General features: G+C 44.5%; 1 protein-coding gene across 1 annotated transcript in view; it reads left to right on the top strand.

The window, feature by feature from the left end:
* Positions 1-21,323, top strand: part of lpcat3 (lysophosphatidylcholine acyltransferase 3) — a 45,018-nt gene extending 23,695 nt beyond the window's left edge. Inside the window, exons 7-13 of the mRNA XM_034174477.1 lie at positions 1,079-1,187; positions 1,307-1,393; positions 10,271-10,437; positions 15,528-15,675; positions 20,154-20,309; positions 20,449-20,590; positions 20,698-21,323. Of these exons, the coding sequence (XP_034030368.1) occupies positions 1,079-1,187; positions 1,307-1,393; positions 10,271-10,437; positions 15,528-15,675; positions 20,154-20,309; positions 20,449-20,568 (787 nt within the window). The 3' untranslated portion in view covers positions 20,569-20,590; positions 20,698-21,323. The remainder of the gene's footprint in view (positions 1-1,078; positions 1,188-1,306; positions 1,394-10,270; positions 10,438-15,527; positions 15,676-20,153; positions 20,310-20,448; positions 20,591-20,697) is intronic.
* The last annotated feature ends 271 nt before the right edge of the window (positions 21,324-21,594 follow it).

Below are 21,594 nucleotides of genomic sequence, written 5' to 3'. Positions count from 1 at the left end.
TATTAATATGGTATGGGATTTTACCAACTTCTGATTGGCCCATTCGCCACTTTCTGAGCTGTATCACATGCCGAGTCGACCGCTGGTGGAGCCGAGTAGACCGCGCGTGCAAAACAAGTATACCTCGCGTGCAGCGTAGCGCTAGCTAATTGAGTGACGCCTTCTATCGATAACGACCAGTCAGATAACGCGATACAATGCCTACTTTGGCTGTCAGTTTGTTGACAAGATGGCAGAAGACAGGTTTGCGTCTGTTAGTGACGCTGACTTAAAACGAATTTTACACGAAAAAGATGCGAAGAACACCTGCAGAAATACACAGTCATCGGCCAACCTGTTTTGCAAGTACGTCACTAAAAAGGGACATCCACCCAACTTTGAAACTTATGACAGACGGATGCTTGACGGAGTACTCAGTTGATTTTACACGGAAGCTAGACAGGCGAATGGCGAACTTTATAAGAAAACAAGCCTGATGACTCTTCGTCACGGACTTAACAGGCATCTCCAGTCGATCGATGGGATGTCAGTTGGTGCAGTATGACAGTAATAATAAAGAGTTGAAACTTGAGATTGATTTTTCAGTTTTAGTATGTTTGACAAACTCCCAGTTTTCTTGTTTACCATATAATAAAGCAGTTGTAGACTTTTGATGAGGTGTACCCGTGATTATGCGGACCTGGTCAGGACCCCATCCTGACCAGGTCCGCATAATCACGGGTACACCTCATCAAAAGTCTACAATTGTATAGTGTTTTAAGTGTCTTAACAATTGTTTTCATTAACTGGCAGTCTCATGTGAAGAGTTAAACACACACAATACATTTCCTGCCTCTGCTACTTGATTCAGAGGCATTTCAAAATAACATGGTTTGTGTTCCATGTCGGACCCATCAGTTTCTCTTTTTGTGTGTGGAAAATTATTAGCTTTTGACTAATCCTACTCAAGACCTACTTGTGGTCTTGAGTAGGATATGTAAACATAGCCTCCTGGCTGTTGTGCTCTGTGGTGTCATGGCCATGCACTTAATACCTTTACCTTCTGCTTTCACTCTCATCTCTTTTTCATCTCCAACAGTGTTATTCCAGCTGTAAAGCGATTTGCTGTGGGGTTTCTGTCCCTGCTGATATATACAATATTTAGTCCCTATTACCCAGACAGCTACTACTTAACAGATGAGTATGAGGTGAGAATGAGCAAGTGATTGCAGATCATTATTGTTAATTATATATTTAAATACAATACACTTTTAGGGTTAGGATAATGTTTTCAATTTCTAAAATGTAAAACTTTTTTCTCCCCCAGGCTCACCCTTTCTGGTATCGCTGTGTGTTTATTTTGCTTTGGGCTAAAATCAGTTTGTACAAATATGTCAGCTGTTGGCTCATAGCGGTAAGTAGTATGTATGGATAGGTGTGTATGTGGTTGGTTGACAAGTTTGAAAATGTTTAAGTGGAGTTGTGCCTTGAAGGGACATAACTGACAGCTTGCTCTTCCAGTTCTTAAACCATGTGTCATTTACATGAAATTACATCATCATTAGGGCTACCAGCCGATCTGCTCTGTCAGTCTGATCCTGTCAGATCTCAGAAGCTAAGCAGTGCGGGACCTGGTTAGTACTTGGATGAGAGATGTCTTTAGAACACCAGCGGCTGTATGTGTTTCTCCAGGTTACACTGGAGTTGCGTCAGGAAGGCCATCCGGTGTAAAACTTGTGCCAAATACCAATGCGGTTCTGGCTGTATCTGCTGTGGCGACCCCGAACAAAAAAAAAAACGGGAGCAGCCGAATGGAAAACAACAACATGATCACTAGGGCTGTGTTGTGAAAGTGTAGGAACACGGACCCACAACAGGGGCGCAAATGAACGGACAATGAAGAAAGTCAAATAACAACACTTTACTGTTGTGAAGAAGCACAACCAACACGGCGAATGTGAAATTTAACAGTCAGTCAATTACAAGGGTGACGTGTGGGCAGGCTCGAAGATAAGAGACGTCCGTCCAAAGCAGAACCGGAACCACACGATTTCCTCCGCCACCGAACCCTGGGAATACTGGAGCCGCCAAGTCCCGAACACCCAGGTGGCCACTGCCTCCGCTTGTCGGATCTGGTACTGCTGGCGAGGAACAAAAACAGTTAGATGTGGGTGCGTGTGCACCCAGCAACACGTATGGTGGGAATGCCACCTCCACCTCTCGTCGAAAAAAGAAACAGAATATCTGCTGTCCAACACACACAAGCAATAGATATTCCTGTCAGTGAATCAACACAGTCAGCTGAGATCGTTACCTCGTTGGTAGAGCGATATCTCGGCAGAGAAGTGGAGATGACGTCTTGCAGATATACCACTGCGGATCAGATGATTGGTAACAGCTGTCGTAGGTGACAGCTGTCACCCCGGCTGCTCCTGTGAGATGGCAGCGCCCTCTGGTGCCTGGAGCCCGCACTCCAGGCAGGGTGCCCTCTGGTGGTGGTGGGCCAGCAGTACCTCCTCTTCAGCGGCCCACACAACAGGACCCCCCCCTCAACGGGCGCCTCCTGGCGCCCGACCAGGCTTGTCCGGGTGGCGGCGGTAGAAATCGGCCAGGAGGGCCGGGTCCAGGATGAAGCTCCTCTTCACCCAGGAGCGTTCTTCGGGGCCGTACCCCTCCCAGTCCACCAAAAACTGGAAGCCCCGGCCCATCCTTCGGACATCCAAAAGCCGGCGCACAGTCCAAGCCGGCTCGCCATCGATGATCCGGGCAGGAGGTGGTGCTGGACCCGGAGTACAGAGGGGTGAAGTGTGATGTGGCTTAAGTCGGGACACATGGAAAACGGGATGGATCCGCAGTGAGGCCGGAAGCTGAAGCCTCGGCTGGACTGATGACCTTGAGGATCTTAAACGGACCGATATACCGATCCTGCAATTTAGGGGAGACCACTTGGAGGGGAATGTCCTTAGTTGACAACCACACTTCCTGCCCTGGCCGATACGTAGGGGCCGGGGTCCGCCGATGGTCTGCATGGGCCTTCGTCCTCATCCGGGCCCTCAGCAAAGCAGAACGGGCGGCACGCCACACCCGACGGCACTTCCGCAGGTGGGCCTGGACCGAGGGTACACCGACCTCTCCCTCAACCACCGGAAACAAAGGAGGCTGGTACCCCAGACACACCTCGAAAGGGGAGAGGCCGGTGGCTGACGACACCTGGCTGTTATGGGCATACTCGATCCAGGCCAAATGAGTACTCCAGGCCGCCGGGTGCGCGGCCGTCACGCAACGCAGGGCCTGTTCCACCTCCTGATTGGCCCGTTCTGCTTGCCCGTTGGTCTGGGGATGATACCCGGATGAGAGACTCACCGTGGCCCCCATTTCCCGGCAGAAGCTCCTCCAGACTTGCGAGGAGAACTGGGGACCGCGATCGGAGACAATGTCTGTTGGAATCCCATGCAGCCGGACGACGTGGTGGACCAGGAGGTCCGCTGTCTCCTGGGCCGTCGGGAGCTTCGGGAGGGCCACGAAGTGGCCCGCCTTGGAGAATCGGTCCACTATCGTGAGGATGGTGGTGTTGCCCTGGGATGGCGGGAGGCCCGTGACAAAATCCAGGCCGATGTGGGACCAGGGGCGATGAGGCACGGGCAGCGGCTGGAGCAGTCCCGAAGCCTTGCCCCTGGCGCAGGTGGTGCAGGCCTGGATATAATCCCGGACGTCGGCCTCTAGGGACGCCCACCAGAAGCGCTGCCGGACAACTGCCACGGTTCTTCGCACCCCTGGATGACAGGAGAGCTTGGAGCCGTGACAGAAGTCCAGGACTGCAGCCCTAGCCTCTGGTGGGACGTAGAGTCTGTTCTTCGGCCCAGTTCCGGGGTCCGGGCTTTGTGCCAGGGCCTCCCGGACGGTTCTCTCTACATCCCAGGTGAGGGTGGCCACGATAGTGGACTCCGGGATGATGGGTTCCGGTGGATCCGACAACTCCGCTTTGACTTCATCTTCATGTACCCGGGACAAGGCATCCAATCTCTGGTTTTTGGTCCCGGGACGGTAGGTGATCCGGAAGTCAAAACGGCCGAAGAACAGTGACCAGCGGGCTTGCCTGGGGTTCAGCCGCTTGGCGGTCCTGATATACTCCAGGTTCCGGTGGTCAGTGAAAACCGTGAATGGCACGGACGTTCCCTCCAACAGATGTCTCCACTCTTCAAGAGCCTCTTTCACCGCAAGGAGTTCTCGATTGCCGACGTCATAGTTCCGTTCGGCCGGGGTCAACCTGCGGGAAAAATAGGCACACGGGTGAAGGACCTTATCGGTCTTCCCGCTCTGGGAAAGCACAGCTCCTATCCCTGAGTCCGAGGCGTCCACTTCAACCACTAACTGGCGACTAGGATCGGGCTGCACCAGAACGGGTGCAGACGAGAAGCGCCGTTTCAACTCCTTGAACGCGGCATCGCAACGATCCGACCAGGTGAAGGGGACTTTTGGTGAGGTCAGGGCTGTCAGGGGGCTAACTACCTGACTGTAGCCCTTAATGAACCTCCTGTAGAAATTAGCAAAGCCGAGGAACTGTTGCAGCTTCCTACGGCTGGTGGGTTGGGGCCAGTCTCTCACCGCCGCGACCTTGGCCGGATCAGGAGCGACGGAGTTAGGGGAGATGATAAACCCCAGGAAGGACAAAGAAGTGCGGTGGAACTTGCACTTCTCGCCCTTCACAAACAGCCGGTTCTCCAACAACCGCTGCAGGACCTGACGTACATACCGGACATGAGTCTCAGGATCCGGAGAAAAGATGAGTATATCGTCCAGATATACGAAGACGAATCGGTGCAGGAAATCCCGCAAGACATCATTAACCAATGCTTGGAACGTCGCGGGGGCGTTTGTAAGACCGAACGGCATGACCAGGTACTCAAAATGACCTAAGGGGGTGTTAAATGCCGTCTTCCACTCGTCTCCCTTCCGGATCCGAACCAGGTGATACGCATTTCTAAGATCTAGCTTAGTGAACATTTGGGCTCCATGCAGGGGCGTGAATACTGAATCCAACAAGGGCAATGGGTATCGGTTACGAACCGTGATTTCGTTGAGCCCCCTGTAATCAATGCATGGACGTAGTCCGCCATCCTTTTTCCCCACAAAAAAGAAACCTGCATCCATCGGGGAGGTGGAATTCCAGATCAACCCGGCAGCTAGAGAGTCCCGGATGTAGGTCTCCATTGATTCGCGCTCAGGTCGTGAGAGGTTGTACAGCCTGCTGGACGGGAACTCAACGCCTGGAACCAAATCCATGGCACAATCGTACGGGCGGTGCGGGGGAAGGGTGAGCGCCAGATCCTTGCTGAACACGTCCACAAGGTCATGGTACTCCACCGGCACTGTCCCGAGATTGGGCGGGACTCTGACCTCCTCCTTAGCCTGGGAACCGGGAGGAACCGAGGAACCTAAACATACCCGATGGCAGGTCTCGCTCCACTGAACCACTACCCCGGACGGCCAATCGATCCGGGGATTGTGTTTTAACATCCAGGGGAACCCTAGAATCACGCGGGAGGTGGCAGGAGTCACAAAAAACTCGATCTCCTCCCGGTGGTTCCCTGACACCACCAGAGTTACTGGAGGTGTCTTATGTGTGATTAAAGGGAGTAGGGAGCCATCTAGTGCCCGTACTTGCACAGGTGAAGTAAGTGCCACCAGAGGGAGCCCTGCCTCCCTGGCCCATTTGCTGTCTAGCAAATTCCCTTCTGAGCCCGTGTCCACCAGTGCTGGGGCCTGAAGGGTTAAATCCTCATAAAGGATTGTAACCGGGAGTCGTGTGGCAATATGGGTGTGTCCCACGTGAATGTCTTGGCCCACCCCTAGCCCAGTTTCTAGGGGCGGGCGTTGGTTGTTTAACCGCTCGGGGCAGTCCCTCACTTGATGCTCTATCGAGCCACAAACAAAGCACGCTCCGCGGACCAGCCTCCTCTGTCTATCCGGTGGTTTAAATGTGGGCCTGCTCGTGTCCATAGCTTCATCAGCAGGGGGAGCTGTAACCACACGGAGCGTAGAGGCCGTGGAGCGTGGGGAGGGCGGAGCTCGGTTGGAACCGGAAGGGAGAGGGACGGCGCGTGCCCGGCCACGCCCTTCGTCTCGTTCCCGACGGCGTTCTTCTAACCGATTGTCTAATCGTGTAACCAGATCAATAAGCCCGTCTAAATCCTGCGGTTCGTCCTTAGCCACCAGGAGCTTCTTCAGGACCAACGACAGTCCGTTTACGAAGGCGGCACGGAGGGCAGTGCTATTCCAGCCGGACCTCGCCGTCGCGATGCGGAAGTCGACTGCATAAGCAGCTGCGCTCCGGCGCCCCTGTCTCATTGACAGCAGCACGGCTGAAGCGGTCTCTCCTCTATTTGGGTGATCGAACACTGTTCTGAACTCCCTCACAAACCCATCATATGTCTGAAGGAGCCGTGAATTTTGCTCCCAGAGCGCTGTAGCCCAAGCGCGTGCCTCACCGCGAAGCAGATTAATCACATAAGCTACCTTACTAGCATCAGTCGCGTACATGACGGGACGTTGTGCGAAGACGAGCGAACACTGCATAAGAAAGTCCGCGCACGTCTCCACTCAACCCCCGTACGGCTCTGGAGGGCTTATGTATGCTTCAGGGGAAGGTGGGAGGGGTCGTTGAACGACCTGTGGAATGTCAACGTTGCGCACAGGATCGACAGGAGGGAGAGCCGCAGCAGCGCCCTGAGGGCGCGCTTCCACCTGAGCGGCGAGAGCCTCCACCCTGCGGTTAAGGAGGACGTTCTGCTCTGTCATTAGAGCCAACCGAGCCGTAAAGGCGGTGAGGATTCGCTGCAACTCACCGATCATTCCTCCTGCAGACGCCTGTGCGCCCGGTTCTTCCATTGGCCGTTCAACAGCCGGTTGACGCCCCTCTGGGTCCATGACGCTGGCCGAGATATCCTGTTGTGAAAGTGTAGGAACACGGACCCACAACAGGGGCGCAAATGAACGGACAATGAAGGAAGTCAAATAACAACACTTTACTGTTGTGAAGAAGCACAACCAACACGGCGAATGTGAAATTTAACAGACAGTCAATTACAAGGGTGACGTGTGGGCAGGCTCGAAGATAAGAGACGTCCGTCCAAAGCAGAACCGGAACCACACGATTTCCTCCGCCACCGAACCCCGGGAATACTGGAGCCGCCAAGTCCCGAACACCCAGGTGGCCACTGCCTCCGCTTGTCGGATCTGGTACTGCTGGCGAGGAACAAAAACAGTTAGATGTGGGTGCGTGTGCACCCAGCAACACGTATGGTGGGAATGCCACCTCCACCTCTCGTCGAAAAAAGAAACAGAATATCTGCTGTCCAACACACACAAGCAATAGATATTCCTGTCAGTGAATCAACACAGTCAGCTGAGATCGTTACCTCCTTGGTAGAGCGATATCTCGGCAGAGAAGTGGAGATGACGTCTTGCAGATATACCACTGCGAAGGCCTGAATGGTAGATTGGCCAGACAGGCACATGGCAGCCCACCTGGAGTTTTCCAAAAGGCACCCGTAGGACTCTCAGACCATGACAAACAAAATTCTCTGGTCTGAAGAGACAAAGATTGAACTCTTTAGTGTGAATGCCAGGCGTCATGTTTGGAGGAAACCAGGCACCATGCTGTGGGGATGTTTTTTGGTGGCATGAACTGGGACACTAGTCAGGATTGAGGGAAAGATGAATGCAGCAATGTACAGAGACATCCTGGATGAAAATCTGCTCCAGACCACTTTTGAACTCAGACTAGAGAGACAGGTCATCTTTAAGCAGGACAGTGACCCTAAGTGCACAGCCAAGATATCAAATGAGTGACTTCAGGAAAACTCTGTGAATGTCTGTGAGTGGCCTTCCAGAGCCCAGACCTGAATCCGATTGAACATCTCTGAAGAGGTCTGAAAATGAGCATGTGCACCGACCCTCCCCATCCAGCCTGATGGAGCTTGAGTGGTGCTGCAAAGAGAAGTAGGTAAAACTGGCTAGAGATAGGTGCGCCAAGCTTGTGGCATCATATTCCAGTAGACCTGAGGCTGTAATTGCTGCCAAAGGTGCATTAACAAAGTACTGAGCAAAGACTGTGAATACCTATGTACATGAGATTTCTTAGTTTTTATTTAGAATGAATTTAAATTTGCAAAAATGAAAAAAAAAAAACTTATTTCAAGTTGTCACTATGGGGTGTTGTGAGTAGAATTTTGAAGGAAAAATGAATTTACTCCATTTTGGAATAAGGCTGTAACATAACAAAATGTGGAAAAAGTGAAGTGCTGTGAATACTTTCTGGATGGACTGTAATCCCAGTATCAGGAAACTAAAGTAATGTCATCTAGTTATGTTTAGATCATTTCAGTGCCAAATGAACATAGACAACAGAAAAGAAATGTCACACTGATATTAATTACAATGTATTCTGTAAGATATCTAACATGGTTAATGTAGAATCATGTCCTCAAAGCAAATGAAGAGTTAAATTGCACTGTGATAAACTAATAAGCTTCCATGCACTAACATCCTATACAGAAATCTAAAGGCCCTGTCACACCTTGACGATTTAGCATGCGTATGCAGACAGTTTTAAAAACTCTGGCACATGCTGGCATACGTCTAATAAATGAATGCAGCTGTCACACCTTGACTATTATCCAGCATCTGCCAACAGCCCAGTTTCCACCCAGTGGTTCGGGTTGGTACTGCATGGTGTGGTGCCTGTCAGAAACAGAGTAATTTTAATTTTTTATCTTGGTGGACCTTTTTCATTGTGTACAGAATGCTGATGAGTGGACTGGCTGTGGAAAATGCTGCTGTGAATGAATGGAGTGCTGTTTCTTTAAACGTTTAAAGTGCCAGCTGCTTCCTGATCAGCTTACCTGATCAGGTCGTCCCAGACCTGAATAATGAAATGCTGTGACGATTTAAATGTGTAACTTACTATGAAACAGCTGCAAAGAAAGGAGTACTCATTCTCTAGATTCCAGACCTCTGGTATTGCGATATTTCTCCCTTCCGCATATAGTCCCCTCTGAGCCACTGTAGAGGGCCTTATTATTATTATTATTATTATTGCTTTATTTTGGTTAGCTTTATAGTCAGCTGTACATCTGGTTGCATTGTAATTGATGCAGTGTTTACAAAATACAACCAATTAGTGTAAACCACACTGGACAAAACTAATTAATAAATACATATCCCTTGCAACACAGCTGCATCCCGCTGATTTTACTTCTCAGGTGGCCCTCACCAGCCGTAGAGAATACCGAGCTGCTGTTCCGACACTGTTTCTTGCTTCACATGGCTTCATAAACGTATTTCTAAGTTCTACGAATTCCACATGACAGTCATTAAACATCTGATTGCTTTTGTCATATTTGTGTTTCTTGACTCTTTCATTTGTCCAACCACAGTCTAAGCCAGTAAGCATAGACATCCCTATAACAGCTAGCAGTAATGTTAACTGCTTCAGAGTCCTGTTTCCACACCTCGGCTGTCCCATTGAGATCACTAACCTGACGTTGCTCCCTTTCTAACCCTTCCTGGTCATAATCATACAAAAACTTGTAAACTTGCATGGTTTTATCATAGACACATGTAAAAATAAAACGGAATTGCAAGGCACTATATGAATGGGACCGGACGCTTGGCTGCCGGAGGTCGGGAAATGATACCAGATGTTGACCATGCAATACATTCTGCATCTACTCTCATATGCGATAGGGAGAAATGCATGGTGACTTAGTGGTTAGCGCTGTTCCTCACAGGAAGAAGGTCATGGGATGGATTCCCACCTGTGGCCTTTCTGTGTGGAGTTTGCATGTTCTCCCTGTGTTTGCATGGGTTTCCTCCAGGTGCTCTGGTTTCCTCCCACATTTAAACACATGCAGGTTAGGTGAATTGGAAACTTTATAATTGTCAAGGTCTCCCTTGCAAAAGAGGTCTCGATCTCAATGGGACTAACCTGGTTAAAGAAAGGTTACGTGAATTTTAATCCAGAAACTAATCCCCATTTTTACAAATGGTCTGTAATCAGATTGCATTTTCCCCAACTATAAAACTCCCTAGGGACTGCAGTTCCATTTTGTAATCTACTATATGTAGTTTAACCCTCCATCCCGATAACCATTACAGATAAATAGTCTTTCCTAATGTCCCATAATGCCCTGTGCGTGCATGCACTAGTTCCAGGCCAGTAGCCTGTGATTCTTGAGCTTGGTTGTGGGATCTTTAACATGGGCAAACCAACACGTTTTGTGTGTTACAGGAGGGTGTCTGTATATTATCTGGACTGGGCTACAATGGTGTAGGTCAGGATGGAAAACACCAATGGGATGCCTGTGCTAATATGAAGGTGTGGCTCTTTGAAACCACGCCCCTATTTGGAGGAACCATTGCTTCTTTCAACATAAATACCAATGCCTGGGCTGCCAGGTTAGTATCATCTTTAACGCTCTTTGGCATATATGAAAGAAAATGCAGTAAAAACTAAATATTGACTTAACTGATAATTCAAAAATGGAGTAGAAGACTAATTTACCAGGTATGCAGTGCTTCACTTAAAGCTGAGTAGTCTACTGCCACATAACTATCTTCTCGCACTAATTCAACCTCAGGAGAATAATTACGGAGAAGGCACAGTCCTCCTAAGGATAGATCAGACACAGTTCTTCGGCAGGAGCTCCATGCATGAAATTCTTCGAAAATATGACATCAGAGAACAGTGTCCAAAGTAATTTATTGGTGATATCCAGTTTATTACATTGTCCCAGTTTATTACATGGTCCATTTCAGTTAACTGACTTCATTACTTAAGCTTGCTTTAGCTCTCTTCTTAACATAGAGGCGGAGGGGGAGTGAAATTAGTAATGAAAATTTCTAAGGTGTAGCTATGTGAATTTCACTTATCAGGTAGTAATACCAAGATTTCGTCATTTATAATGTAGGTGTATTTTTTTTTTTTTAATGTGCTGAAAGGATGCCATCACTTTACCGTGTATGTACGATTGCACACACTAATGAAAAGGCACTTATAATGCCTTTTTGTGACTTGTTCAACAGATTTCGTAATTTACAGTTGCTCTTAGATTACCTCTTTTGATTCCCTTAATACTTTATAAACTACTAAATAGTAATTGTTTTTGTTGTTCAACGTTCTTCTGAAAATGGCACACACTGTTTATTTAAAATGTACGGCCTTTCAAAATTCACAAAACTGACAATTTAGTTTCTACACAAATCCAAGCATTATAATGTTGGCGTATTTTTTTAAATGTGTTGCAAAATTACATATTATTTTAATGAAGAGAACATGTTTATCTGAAGGGAATTCCATAACAAATTCTTTTTTCCTTTTAATGCCGTCTGCAGGGGGAAGTGTGCGTGCGTGCGTGCGTGAGGTTTTCAAATTACCGGAAGATGGCTTTGACCTTGCGTGATGCGTGTACACGGGGCGTGGACGCTAATATCCGTAAGCTGTTTTGTAAATCACTTCAGATGTGTTATCTGGTTTCAAAAACAGTGTTTGTTTTTTTTTAGATTTAGAATAACATTTTATGTCTCGCTAACCTTTACAAAATATATGAGGAACATATATTTATACAGAAATAAGCTGTTTCACAGCGTTTTCCGCCATGTTGATTGTTTTGTTTGAGAGAGCAGCCACCTGACATCACCGTGCATTTCTACTTTGGTTGGCTGTCACAGTGTGCTTCCCAGCATCCCTTGCAGAAGTCTGGGGATGCCCCAACATGATCTAAGACATCACTATGGTCACTATCATAGACTGTATGGGTCGCTGGTGTAAGTAGACAATTTTTCCTAGACAATGCACATTTTGATCATATTGGCAGTGCCATATTATGAATCCTCTATTTGAAGGCTAATAAATCAAATTTATAGTGGTGCCAAAGAAAATTATTTTTATGACAAATCTTAAAAAAAAAAAACCCCAAAGGCGATATACTTTTAATCTCAACTATAATGTCAGCACAGAGCTCTATGAATGGTAGCTGTATCCTTGGATCAATTTGATATGTATGATGCCTAAATAGATTCTTGTTTGATAATTTTACTTAAAAATACACAAATTTTTTTTTGTGGTGTAATTTTTACCAAATACAAGCAATGTGCTAACACCAAACAATATGATATGCAAATGCCTGAAGATGATTGTGTTGTTTATGGCAGTTATCATTTAACAGATGTTTAGAAGGATAAGCGTATACTTTTTTGCACAGACTAGTAAATAGCATTTAGAAAAACAGACCTGATATATTCAAATGTTGTATGCGAAAACATATGTTGTATGAAACATGTATGCGGTTTAAAAAAAAATAAATGAATAAAAAAATGCCATGAGACAACACTGAAATTAAGGGTGAAATTTTAAGTAAGGAACTTAATTTTTTTTTTTTAGGAAAATTGAATTAAATCAAACATACCGGTGGACAATTATGATAGACCTGCAGCTTCAAAGTCCTGAATGGTGAATTTCCAGAGTTAAACTCACAAAACCTGGCTACTTTTCAGAAAAGTGATCTCACCAAACCTCGATACTTCCCAAAAGATATCATCTACAAGTGTTTTTTATTGGTGTAAGACTTGCTATATTTAGAAAAGACCACCCTTTGGGGTGAAATGTTGCCCTCTTCACAGTATTGAAGATGATCACAAACCGGTGTAAATCGAAGCTGTTCCGGTGTTCTTGATGACTCGGAGTTTGCTTCCTTTGTCAGCATATAAAACTGTTGCTTTGAGACTTTGATCTTTTTCTGAATTTTCTGGGTACCTTTAAGGAGATATATAACAGTTGAGCACAGCTAAAACACTCAGGCTCTCATCTGGTGATCAAGGACTCTGTCCGAAGTCTCCACGACAGTTTTCTTTTTGGTGCAGGACGCTGACAGCAGTGGAGCAGAGACGGCTCTATGTGTCCGCACAGAAGTTGACTCTGCCCCGCGCGCAAACTGCTGACACCACTGACCCTAGCGAGCGGTACTAATGGACTCCAAATGGACTCCATTTATATAGCGCTTTTCCATCTGCATCAGACGCTCAAAGCACTTTACAATTATGCCTAAAATTCACCCCAATTTCAGGGTGCTGCCATACAAGACGCTCACTACACACCGGGAGCAACTAGGGGATTAAGGACCTTGCCCAAGGGCCCTTAGTGATTTCCCAGTCCGGCTGGGATTTGAACCGAGGATCTTCTGGTCTCAAGCCCATCACCTCCCCACTACATGAACATTTCCAAGTCACTGAATATGTCTGACTTCAATTACAGCAACCATTAAGAAATCTAAACAGCATGATAAATCTGTGTCAAGTAACCAATTCTCAAAATTTGAGTGACCATGCTGGAAGGAGACTTGTAAGGAAAGCCACCAAGACATGCAGACAACTCTGAAGGACCAATGGGCTTCTGTAGGTGTCAGTAGAGAAGCTGGGAATGGTGAAAAATTTGGCTGTTGCATTGCCGTTCACGGCTTCATGTTGGATTGAAATCCAGGACTGGAAAGCGTATCAAATCTAGGTTTCACATGCATCACATAGCAAGTTAGAGTTTAAATTTCTCAGTCTTTTAAAGAAAATTCTATTTCATACCACTTCATCAAAAAGCTATATAACTGGCGATGCAACAGACAGAAGTTGCACTGTTTTCCCTCACTAGTTGTAGGCCTTAAATATAGGAATGGAGGTACACAACCAGTCATGAGTTTGGCAACTGTCCAAACGTTTGACTGGTAACTGTACATTAAATGAACTTTAATTTACCACACAAAATATGAAATGTTGGCTTCATACTATCTGCAGTGTAATGCAAGTCAAAGGAAAATTAAGGATCACTGTATTTGTTTGTATTTTCTGTTTCTGAGTTCCTGTAATATTCCATTCATTTAACAATTTGCTTTCCTGTTTGAACAACCATGTTTTGTGGAACTGGTTGACATAACTACTGTAGGTTAAGTAAATATAACATTTATTTATTTAGAGTGTAGTTCCCAACGTAGAATTCTGCCCCATTTTTTTTTGGGGGGGGGGGCACAAGGGAAAAAACAAAACAAAAAACAGTTGGGAACCACCACTATACTACATTTCTGCCAAATCTCTGAGAAGCGTTCCGGCTTAAGCACTTGTGCAGCACTGAAAACTCTTTGAAGTCAAATTCACCGATGCTTTGGACTGTTCCAGTTTCATTTTGTTTTCTTCTCATTTACAACAGTCATTTTTGCATAGATTCTACTGTTGGGCATCCTCTTTGTTAAAAATGTTAGAAATTCACAGCTTGTCCCAGTACCTATGAGCAGTTAACAGAACACATTTATTCTTGAACAATGTACAGATGAGAGTAAAATAAAATGATGTTTGTAGCGGAGGAGGGGAAAAATACAAATAACAGAAACTGAGGGACAAACATCACAGTGCGCTTTGGTCAGCATAATTTAGCTGTTAATCATGCGTTGCATTCTCCTTTTGGCAATTTCTTACACTGCTTCAATCTTTACTTCCTTAAAGTGAACGAGAAAAATAAAGAAAACATATCAGATGTAAAACTGAGATGTTAAGTAGAGGAACACTACATATAAAATACAACGTCGCTGATGTCTTGACACATTACTGACACCCAACAGCATGGATTCATTAAACAGGCTGGGAGGATTATTCACATTCACAATGGACAGAGAGGCAACAGTGATGCGTTTCACACAATTACTAAAGCCATCATTAATTTGCATTTCTTTCACAGGCTAAATCACGAGGTACCTTCACTTCGCTTTACGACTTTACGTACTGACGACCAAAGCGGACTGTGTTGAAGTACACCTCTACTTTCTTTAGTCCACCGAAAAATAATCGCAGGAATTTGTCCAATTCTTCACATGAACGAGTTTCTACGGCCACTAAAGATGTCCCCCACTAACACGGCATGAACTTATAACTGTTTCACGGTGTGCTGTATTTGGCTTGCTCATATCATGGATGCATTTTTACGAAAAGGTTATGGAGTCGCTAACTAGAGCAAAACACATTTAGACAAAAATCCATGGGAAATGGAACCAACATGCACAGTCCATTATATGTCATACAGTGGGACAAGTAACGAATGTCCTGTGACGTACGATCCACCAATCAAATGACAAGGACCTGTTTAGGTCTCATATAATCCCTGTTGTGATTCTATCCCCAAACATAATTTTCCTGTTTTTTACTCTGCACATCTGAACTGTACTGTGTGGTTCTCCTGCTACCACCCAGCAGTGTGTTTGTAAGGGGGGAACTGGCCTCAGGGCAACAACAAGAAAAATAAATAACGTGCACCATCTAAGATATAAAGTTGTACTTCTTGTAACTGTTGAATTGTGGGGTACCATTGTAGAGAATATAAACCTGTTGAAGCTGACGATGTAACTGTAGTTGCTATGCAACACCAGTTAGGTGTTTGTCATGCTCGTGGTGATGGCTGATTCTCAAAGCAATTTTTACTCCCCCCCCCCCCCCCCCCCTTCTTATTCTTCTAGGCATGTTTTTAAGCGATTGAAGTTTCTGGGCAATAAAAACTTCTCTCACATAACCACACTGTTCTTTCTGACGATTTGGCATGGCCTTCACTCTGGATACATCATGTGCTTCTCCATGGAGTTCTTCATCATTACTGTAGAGCGACAGGTACATAATGCATAGTCATCTGTGAACCTGCATTCACTTAATTCAACTTCCAGTGAAAAGTACATAGAATTTATCTGGAAATTTGACTAAAACTTGTAACACGCAATCGCGCCACAAAACAATATTTCAGGATAAACCGAGATATGGCTCTGTATAAAATTTGTGTTAATGAATCTTCTTCTTTGTCTTTCGGCTGTTCCCGTGAGGGGTCGCCACAGCAGATCAATCGTTTCATCTCACCCTGTCCTCTGTATCTTCCTCTGTCACACCAACCACCTGCATGTCCTCTCTCAGCATATCCATGAACCTCCTCTTTGGTCTCCCTCTTCTCCTCCTGCCTGGTGTGCCACTGTCTCTAAACCATACAACATAGCTGGTCTCACTACTGTTTTGTAAACTTTCCCCTTCACCCTTGCTGATATTCTTCGGTCAAAAATCAATCCTGCCACCTTTCTCCACCCACTCCACCCTGCCTGCACTCTCTTCTTCACCTCTCTACCACACTCTCCATTACTTTGAACAGTTGACCCCAAATATTTAAACTCATCTACTTTCACCACTTCTACTCCTTGTAACTGCACTATTCCACTGGGCTCCCTCTCATTCACACACATGTACTCAGTCTTGCTTCTACTGACTTTCATTCCCCTTCTCTCCAAAGCATATCTCCACCTCTCCAGACTAGACTCAACTTGCTCTCTACTCTCACTACAGATCACAATGTCATCTGCAAACATCATAGTCCATGGGGACTCCTGTCTGATCTCATCCGTCAACCTGTCCATCACCACTGCAAACAAGAAAGGACTCAGAGCTGATCCTTGGTATAATCCCACCTCCACCTTGAATGAGTCTGTCATTCCGACTGCGCATCTCACCGCTGTCACACTATTCTTGTACATGTCCTGCACTACCCTAACATACTTCTCTGCCACTCCAGACTTCCTCATACAATACCACAACTCTTCTCTTGGCACCCTATTATAAGCTTTTTCTAAGTCCACAAACACACAATGTAACTCTTTCTGTCCTTCTCTGTACTTTTCCAACAGTATTCTCAGAGCAAACATTGCATCTGTAGTGCTCTTTCTCGGCATGAAACCATATTGCTGCTCACAGATCTTCACCTGTTTTCTAAGCCTAGCTTCTGCTACTCTTTCCCATAACTTCATGCTGTGGCTGATCAGCTTTATGCCTCTGTAGTTACTGCAGCAGCTCTGCACATCACCCTTGTTCTTGAAAATAGGAACCAGCACACTTCGTCTCCACTCCTCAGGCATGCTCTCACTTTCCAAGATTTTATTAAACAATCTGGTTAGAAACTCTACTGCCATCTCTCCTAGACATTTCCATGCCTCCACTGGAATGTCATCTGGACCGACTGCCTTTCCACTCTTCATCCTCTTCATAGCAGCCCTCACTTCTTCCTTGCTAATCTCTTGTACTTCCTGATTTACTCTCACCACATCATCCAGCCTTTTCTCTCGCTCATTTTCTTTATTCATCAACTCTTCAAAATATTCCCTTCACCTTCTCAGCACACACTCCTCACTTGTCAGCACATTACCATGTGCATCTTTTACCACCATAACCTGCTGCACATCCTTTCCAGCTCTGTCCCTTTGTCTGGCCAATCGGTACAAGTCCTTTTCTCCTTCCTTACTATTCAACTTCTTGTACAGCTCGCAATATGCCTTTTCCTTTGCTTTTGCCACTTCTCTTTTCGCCTTACACCGCATCTCCTTGTACTCCTGTCTACTTTCTTCATCTCTCCGACTATCCCAAAACTTTTTCTCCAACCTCTTTCTCCTTATGCTTTCCTGGACTTCTTCATTCCACCACCAAGTCTCCTTGTCTTCCTTCCACTGTCCAGATGTCATACCCAGTACTGTCCTAGCTGTCTCCCTCACCACATCTGCAGTACTTTTCCAGTTGTCCAAAATTGCTTCCCCTCCAACCAGTGCTTCTCTCACCTGCTCGCTAAATTTCACACAACAGTCTTCCTCCTTCAGCTTCCACCATCTGATCCTTTGTTGAGCTCTCACTCTTCTTCTTCTTTACCTCTAAAGTCATCCTACAAACAACCATCCTGTGCTGTCTAGTGACACTCTCTCCTGCTACCACCTTACAGTCTGTGATTTCTTTTAGCTTGCATCTCCTATAAAGAATGTAGTCCACCTGTGTGCACCTTCCTCCACTCTTATGTTACCCTGTGTTCCTCCCTTTTCTTAAAGTAGGTATTCACCACAGCCATTTCCATCCTTTTTGCAAAATCAACTACCATCTGTCCTTCCCCATTCCTATCCTTGATACCATATCTACCCATTACTTCCTCATCACCTCTGTTCCCTTCACCAACATGCCCATTGAAGTCTGCTCCTATCACCAATCTTTCATGCCTGGGCACACTCTCCACCACCTCATCTAACACACTCCAGAAATCTTCTTTCTCCTTCATCTCACAACCAACCTGTGGGGCATATGCACTGATGATATTCATCATCACCCCTTCAATTTCCAACTTCACACTCATCACCCTGTCAGACACTCGCTTAACCTCCAACACACTTTTAACATACTCTTCCTTTAAAATGACCCCAACACCATTTCTCTTCCTGTCCTCACCATGATACAACAACTTGTACCCACCGCCGATGCTCCTGCTCTTACTTCCCTTCCACTTGGTCTCTTGCACACACAGTATGTCTACCTTTCTCCTCTCCATCATATCAGCCAGCTCTCTCCCTTTACCAGTCATACTACCAACATTCAAAGTCCCCACTCTCATTTCCACCCTTCTAGTTTTCTTCTTCTCCCGCTGTTCGTGGCAACGTTTTCCTCCTCTTCTTCGTCGTCTTCACCCAGAATGTGATACCAAATTAGTAGGGGTGGGTGGGCAAAAAATATTTTTCTATTGTTTTCATGCTGACAAATTGCATTCCTCTGTTTTCTCTTGGTCTGTCCTAACATGAGTCAAACATTTTCACACAAATGTTTTTGTAGATTTGAGGGATCTATGACTGTCATTTAGGCCCAATGGGCATTTAAGCACAAATCTCAGTCTGCTACTTAACACACTAATAAACACATTTTAGATGTTTCTATCACAGTTGTTAAATCAGGTTTTTCTATAAAAAAAAAAAAAAAATTTGTTTGACTTGCATGTGCAGCAGGACAGAAAATTTGTTGTTTAATCCACACTTTTTACCTCCACTTCATACAGATGAGGGCAAAATTATCAGCCCTGCTATGAAATTTAAATGTTTTCTTCAAAATTTTCCCTAAGTGTTCTTTTTTAAAAGAGCAAGGAGTTTTCAATACAGCATTTTTAAACATCTTGATTTTATTTTGGATGCTTACAATATTTTACTTTGCACACAGAAACAAAAATTATTTCACAAAATAAACATTTGGGTGAATTTGCCCCTCACCCTCACCCATGTGTATTCCCACTTTCATTTTTGTTTTTAAAAAAGTCTCAAGTTTGAGCTTGCCTTAATATAAACAAACGCTTGTGGAATGTGCAATGAAACATATTTTAAATATTTCTCTCTCTCCTTACAAAAATAACTAATGTGGGCAGAGTTTGTGCAGAAATAGTAACAGAGGTTTAGCGTTGAAATGTTGGATCAACTTTAGCGATCATTAATAAAACTGCTACATTCCTCTTGGGGGGCGGGCAGATTAGAAAATGAAATGATCTTACGTAGATCCAATAAGATACTTATTAATGGGGCCATATTGTGCCAGATTACTTTTTATCTTCCTTTTTTTGCATTTTCATGTTTGATATATTTAATGTTCAAATTCTCAAGTCCCACAATTCTATGAGTGCTTTAAAAGATGTTCACCTCAGATTATTCATGACACACTCTCCCTCAAATCCACACACACACTCTTTCTCAGTGTTCCAGGATTACAGCCAAAATCAGAAAATAATTGATGTGGAAAGTAAAAATTGCTAACACACACACACCACCTTAAATGTGGTGATTAAAAAATGTATGAAAATGCCCTTGGTGGTACAGCAATAAATCATGCTCTGTGTTCCTGATGCAGAATTTTTGAAAAGCTCATAGCTTTCAAATTTGATGTTTGTACATTAAAATATTTATGTAACTGTTTTTAATTAAGAGATTGTTTTTTTTGTTCATTGTTTTTGCATTTTTAAGAAATTATTTTTTATGCTCTATGCAGAGAAAAAAGCCTATACATACAATTTGATTTAATTTAGATTGCAAAGCTTGCAATTAAATAGATTTAAAAATGTAATCTCCTGACAGTATATACTATAAATTTTTATACCTTTACTGAGTTTTGTGTTGATATTAAGTGGTATATTACTGTTTACTAAACATACCTTACGTGCATTAACAATTAATTGATATTCATAATTTGGTGTCAGTTTATTATGTGTTTTTTTCTGTAATACTGCTACAAGCATAATGAAGTTGTGCATATATATGTTTGTGTCACAGACCCATGCTTTAGTTCGGGACAGTCCCTTGCTGACCAAATTGTCCAACAGTGCACTCTACCCTCTCATCTATGTCATCCAGCAGTTTATCCACTGGCTCTTCATGGGCTATTCCCTCGTGCCATTCTGCCTCTTTACTTATGACAAATGGCTCAAGGTAACTCCCAGGTTCAAATGATGTTCTGGTCATGAAATAAAATGGTTGCTATCATGGAGCATTTATGTTTTTCGTAATATTAAAACTTCACTTTAAATGGCTATCTAAATCGGACTGTTCTCTGCCTTTTGTTTTTCAGGTGTCTTTTTCTGTCTATTTTTGTGGTCATGTGTTCTTCCTTGTAGTCTACTTAATCTTGCCATACCTCCGAAAAATGCTGGTGCCTAAGAAAGAACGGAGCCAGAAAAAGCAAGATTAAAATGTGGTAATAAGCCCACATGGTAAGCAAGCATGACTGTTGTATTTATTTTCTGTCCACATGCGACAGTCCGCATGCATATAAAATGATGTATTTAATATTTGAAGTGTTTTCCTCGTTTCCTCCCAGGTCTGTCAAATGGCTGCATACTGAAGGGACACTGCAACTTTCAAGGAGCAGAATGGAAAATATTTTAAGGCCTTTAGTAATATATGCCCATGTAAGGAAATAAATTTATGTATATTTTTGTGTTTAGAATGGGAGGGGTGTTTTATAAATGGCTGGAAAAATTGTTTACAGGAAATGACCATCGTGCCACATGGGTAATTGTGAGCCAATCAGTTTATTTCCTGTTTGTTTTCTCTCTCTCTCGTTTTGAAGATGAGAGAGACATTGAATCTGAGAAACTTCTATGTTGGCTGCTCAGAATTGCACTCATCAGTCATGGTTTGAGAGTCACTCATTGGCTCCAAAGTGTTTAGTTTTAATTTCTCTGCCTCATGTCGAGCGTGTTAGAGTTTAGCAACAAGACTCGTGAGACGTTTAAGCACAGTGCAAATGTACATGGTTCTCTGAAGTGACATACGTGTCATTTTCTGCTGGTCTGACAGAACCATAGAGACAGATAGAACTAGAAGGCTGACCGTCTTTACTGCGCTTGTACTGCAACTGTCCCACATTGGGGTGCAGTTCACTGAGTGGGGCTAGAAGTGCTTGCAAACAATGCAGTAGTACATACATTTATCTTGGCAAAATAATGAAAGTAAATTAATACTACTTAGTACAAAGGCAAAAAATGATGGCACAGTTAAATTTCAGTTTGTACAGGAGTCAAAAGTTAGTTTATCCAATTTTAGTAAAAAGTGATGCAAATTACTATTTGAACTAATAGAATTCATAAATTGAATCGTGTTGACTCTTCTACAAAGTAATGGTCAAACAAAGTCAACGTCCATTTATTGGACTCTATGACGTTACCTCATAATGTGATAACTAAGCATGACAGATGGTACCAAAATTGAAGCA

This window comes from Thalassophryne amazonica, chromosome 7 (assembly GCF_902500255.1).
Source record: "Thalassophryne amazonica chromosome 7, fThaAma1.1, whole genome shotgun sequence".
NCBI lineage: Eukaryota > Metazoa > Chordata > Actinopteri > Batrachoidiformes > Batrachoididae > Thalassophryne > Thalassophryne amazonica.
This window is presented reverse-complemented; position numbering and strand designations above follow the sequence as displayed.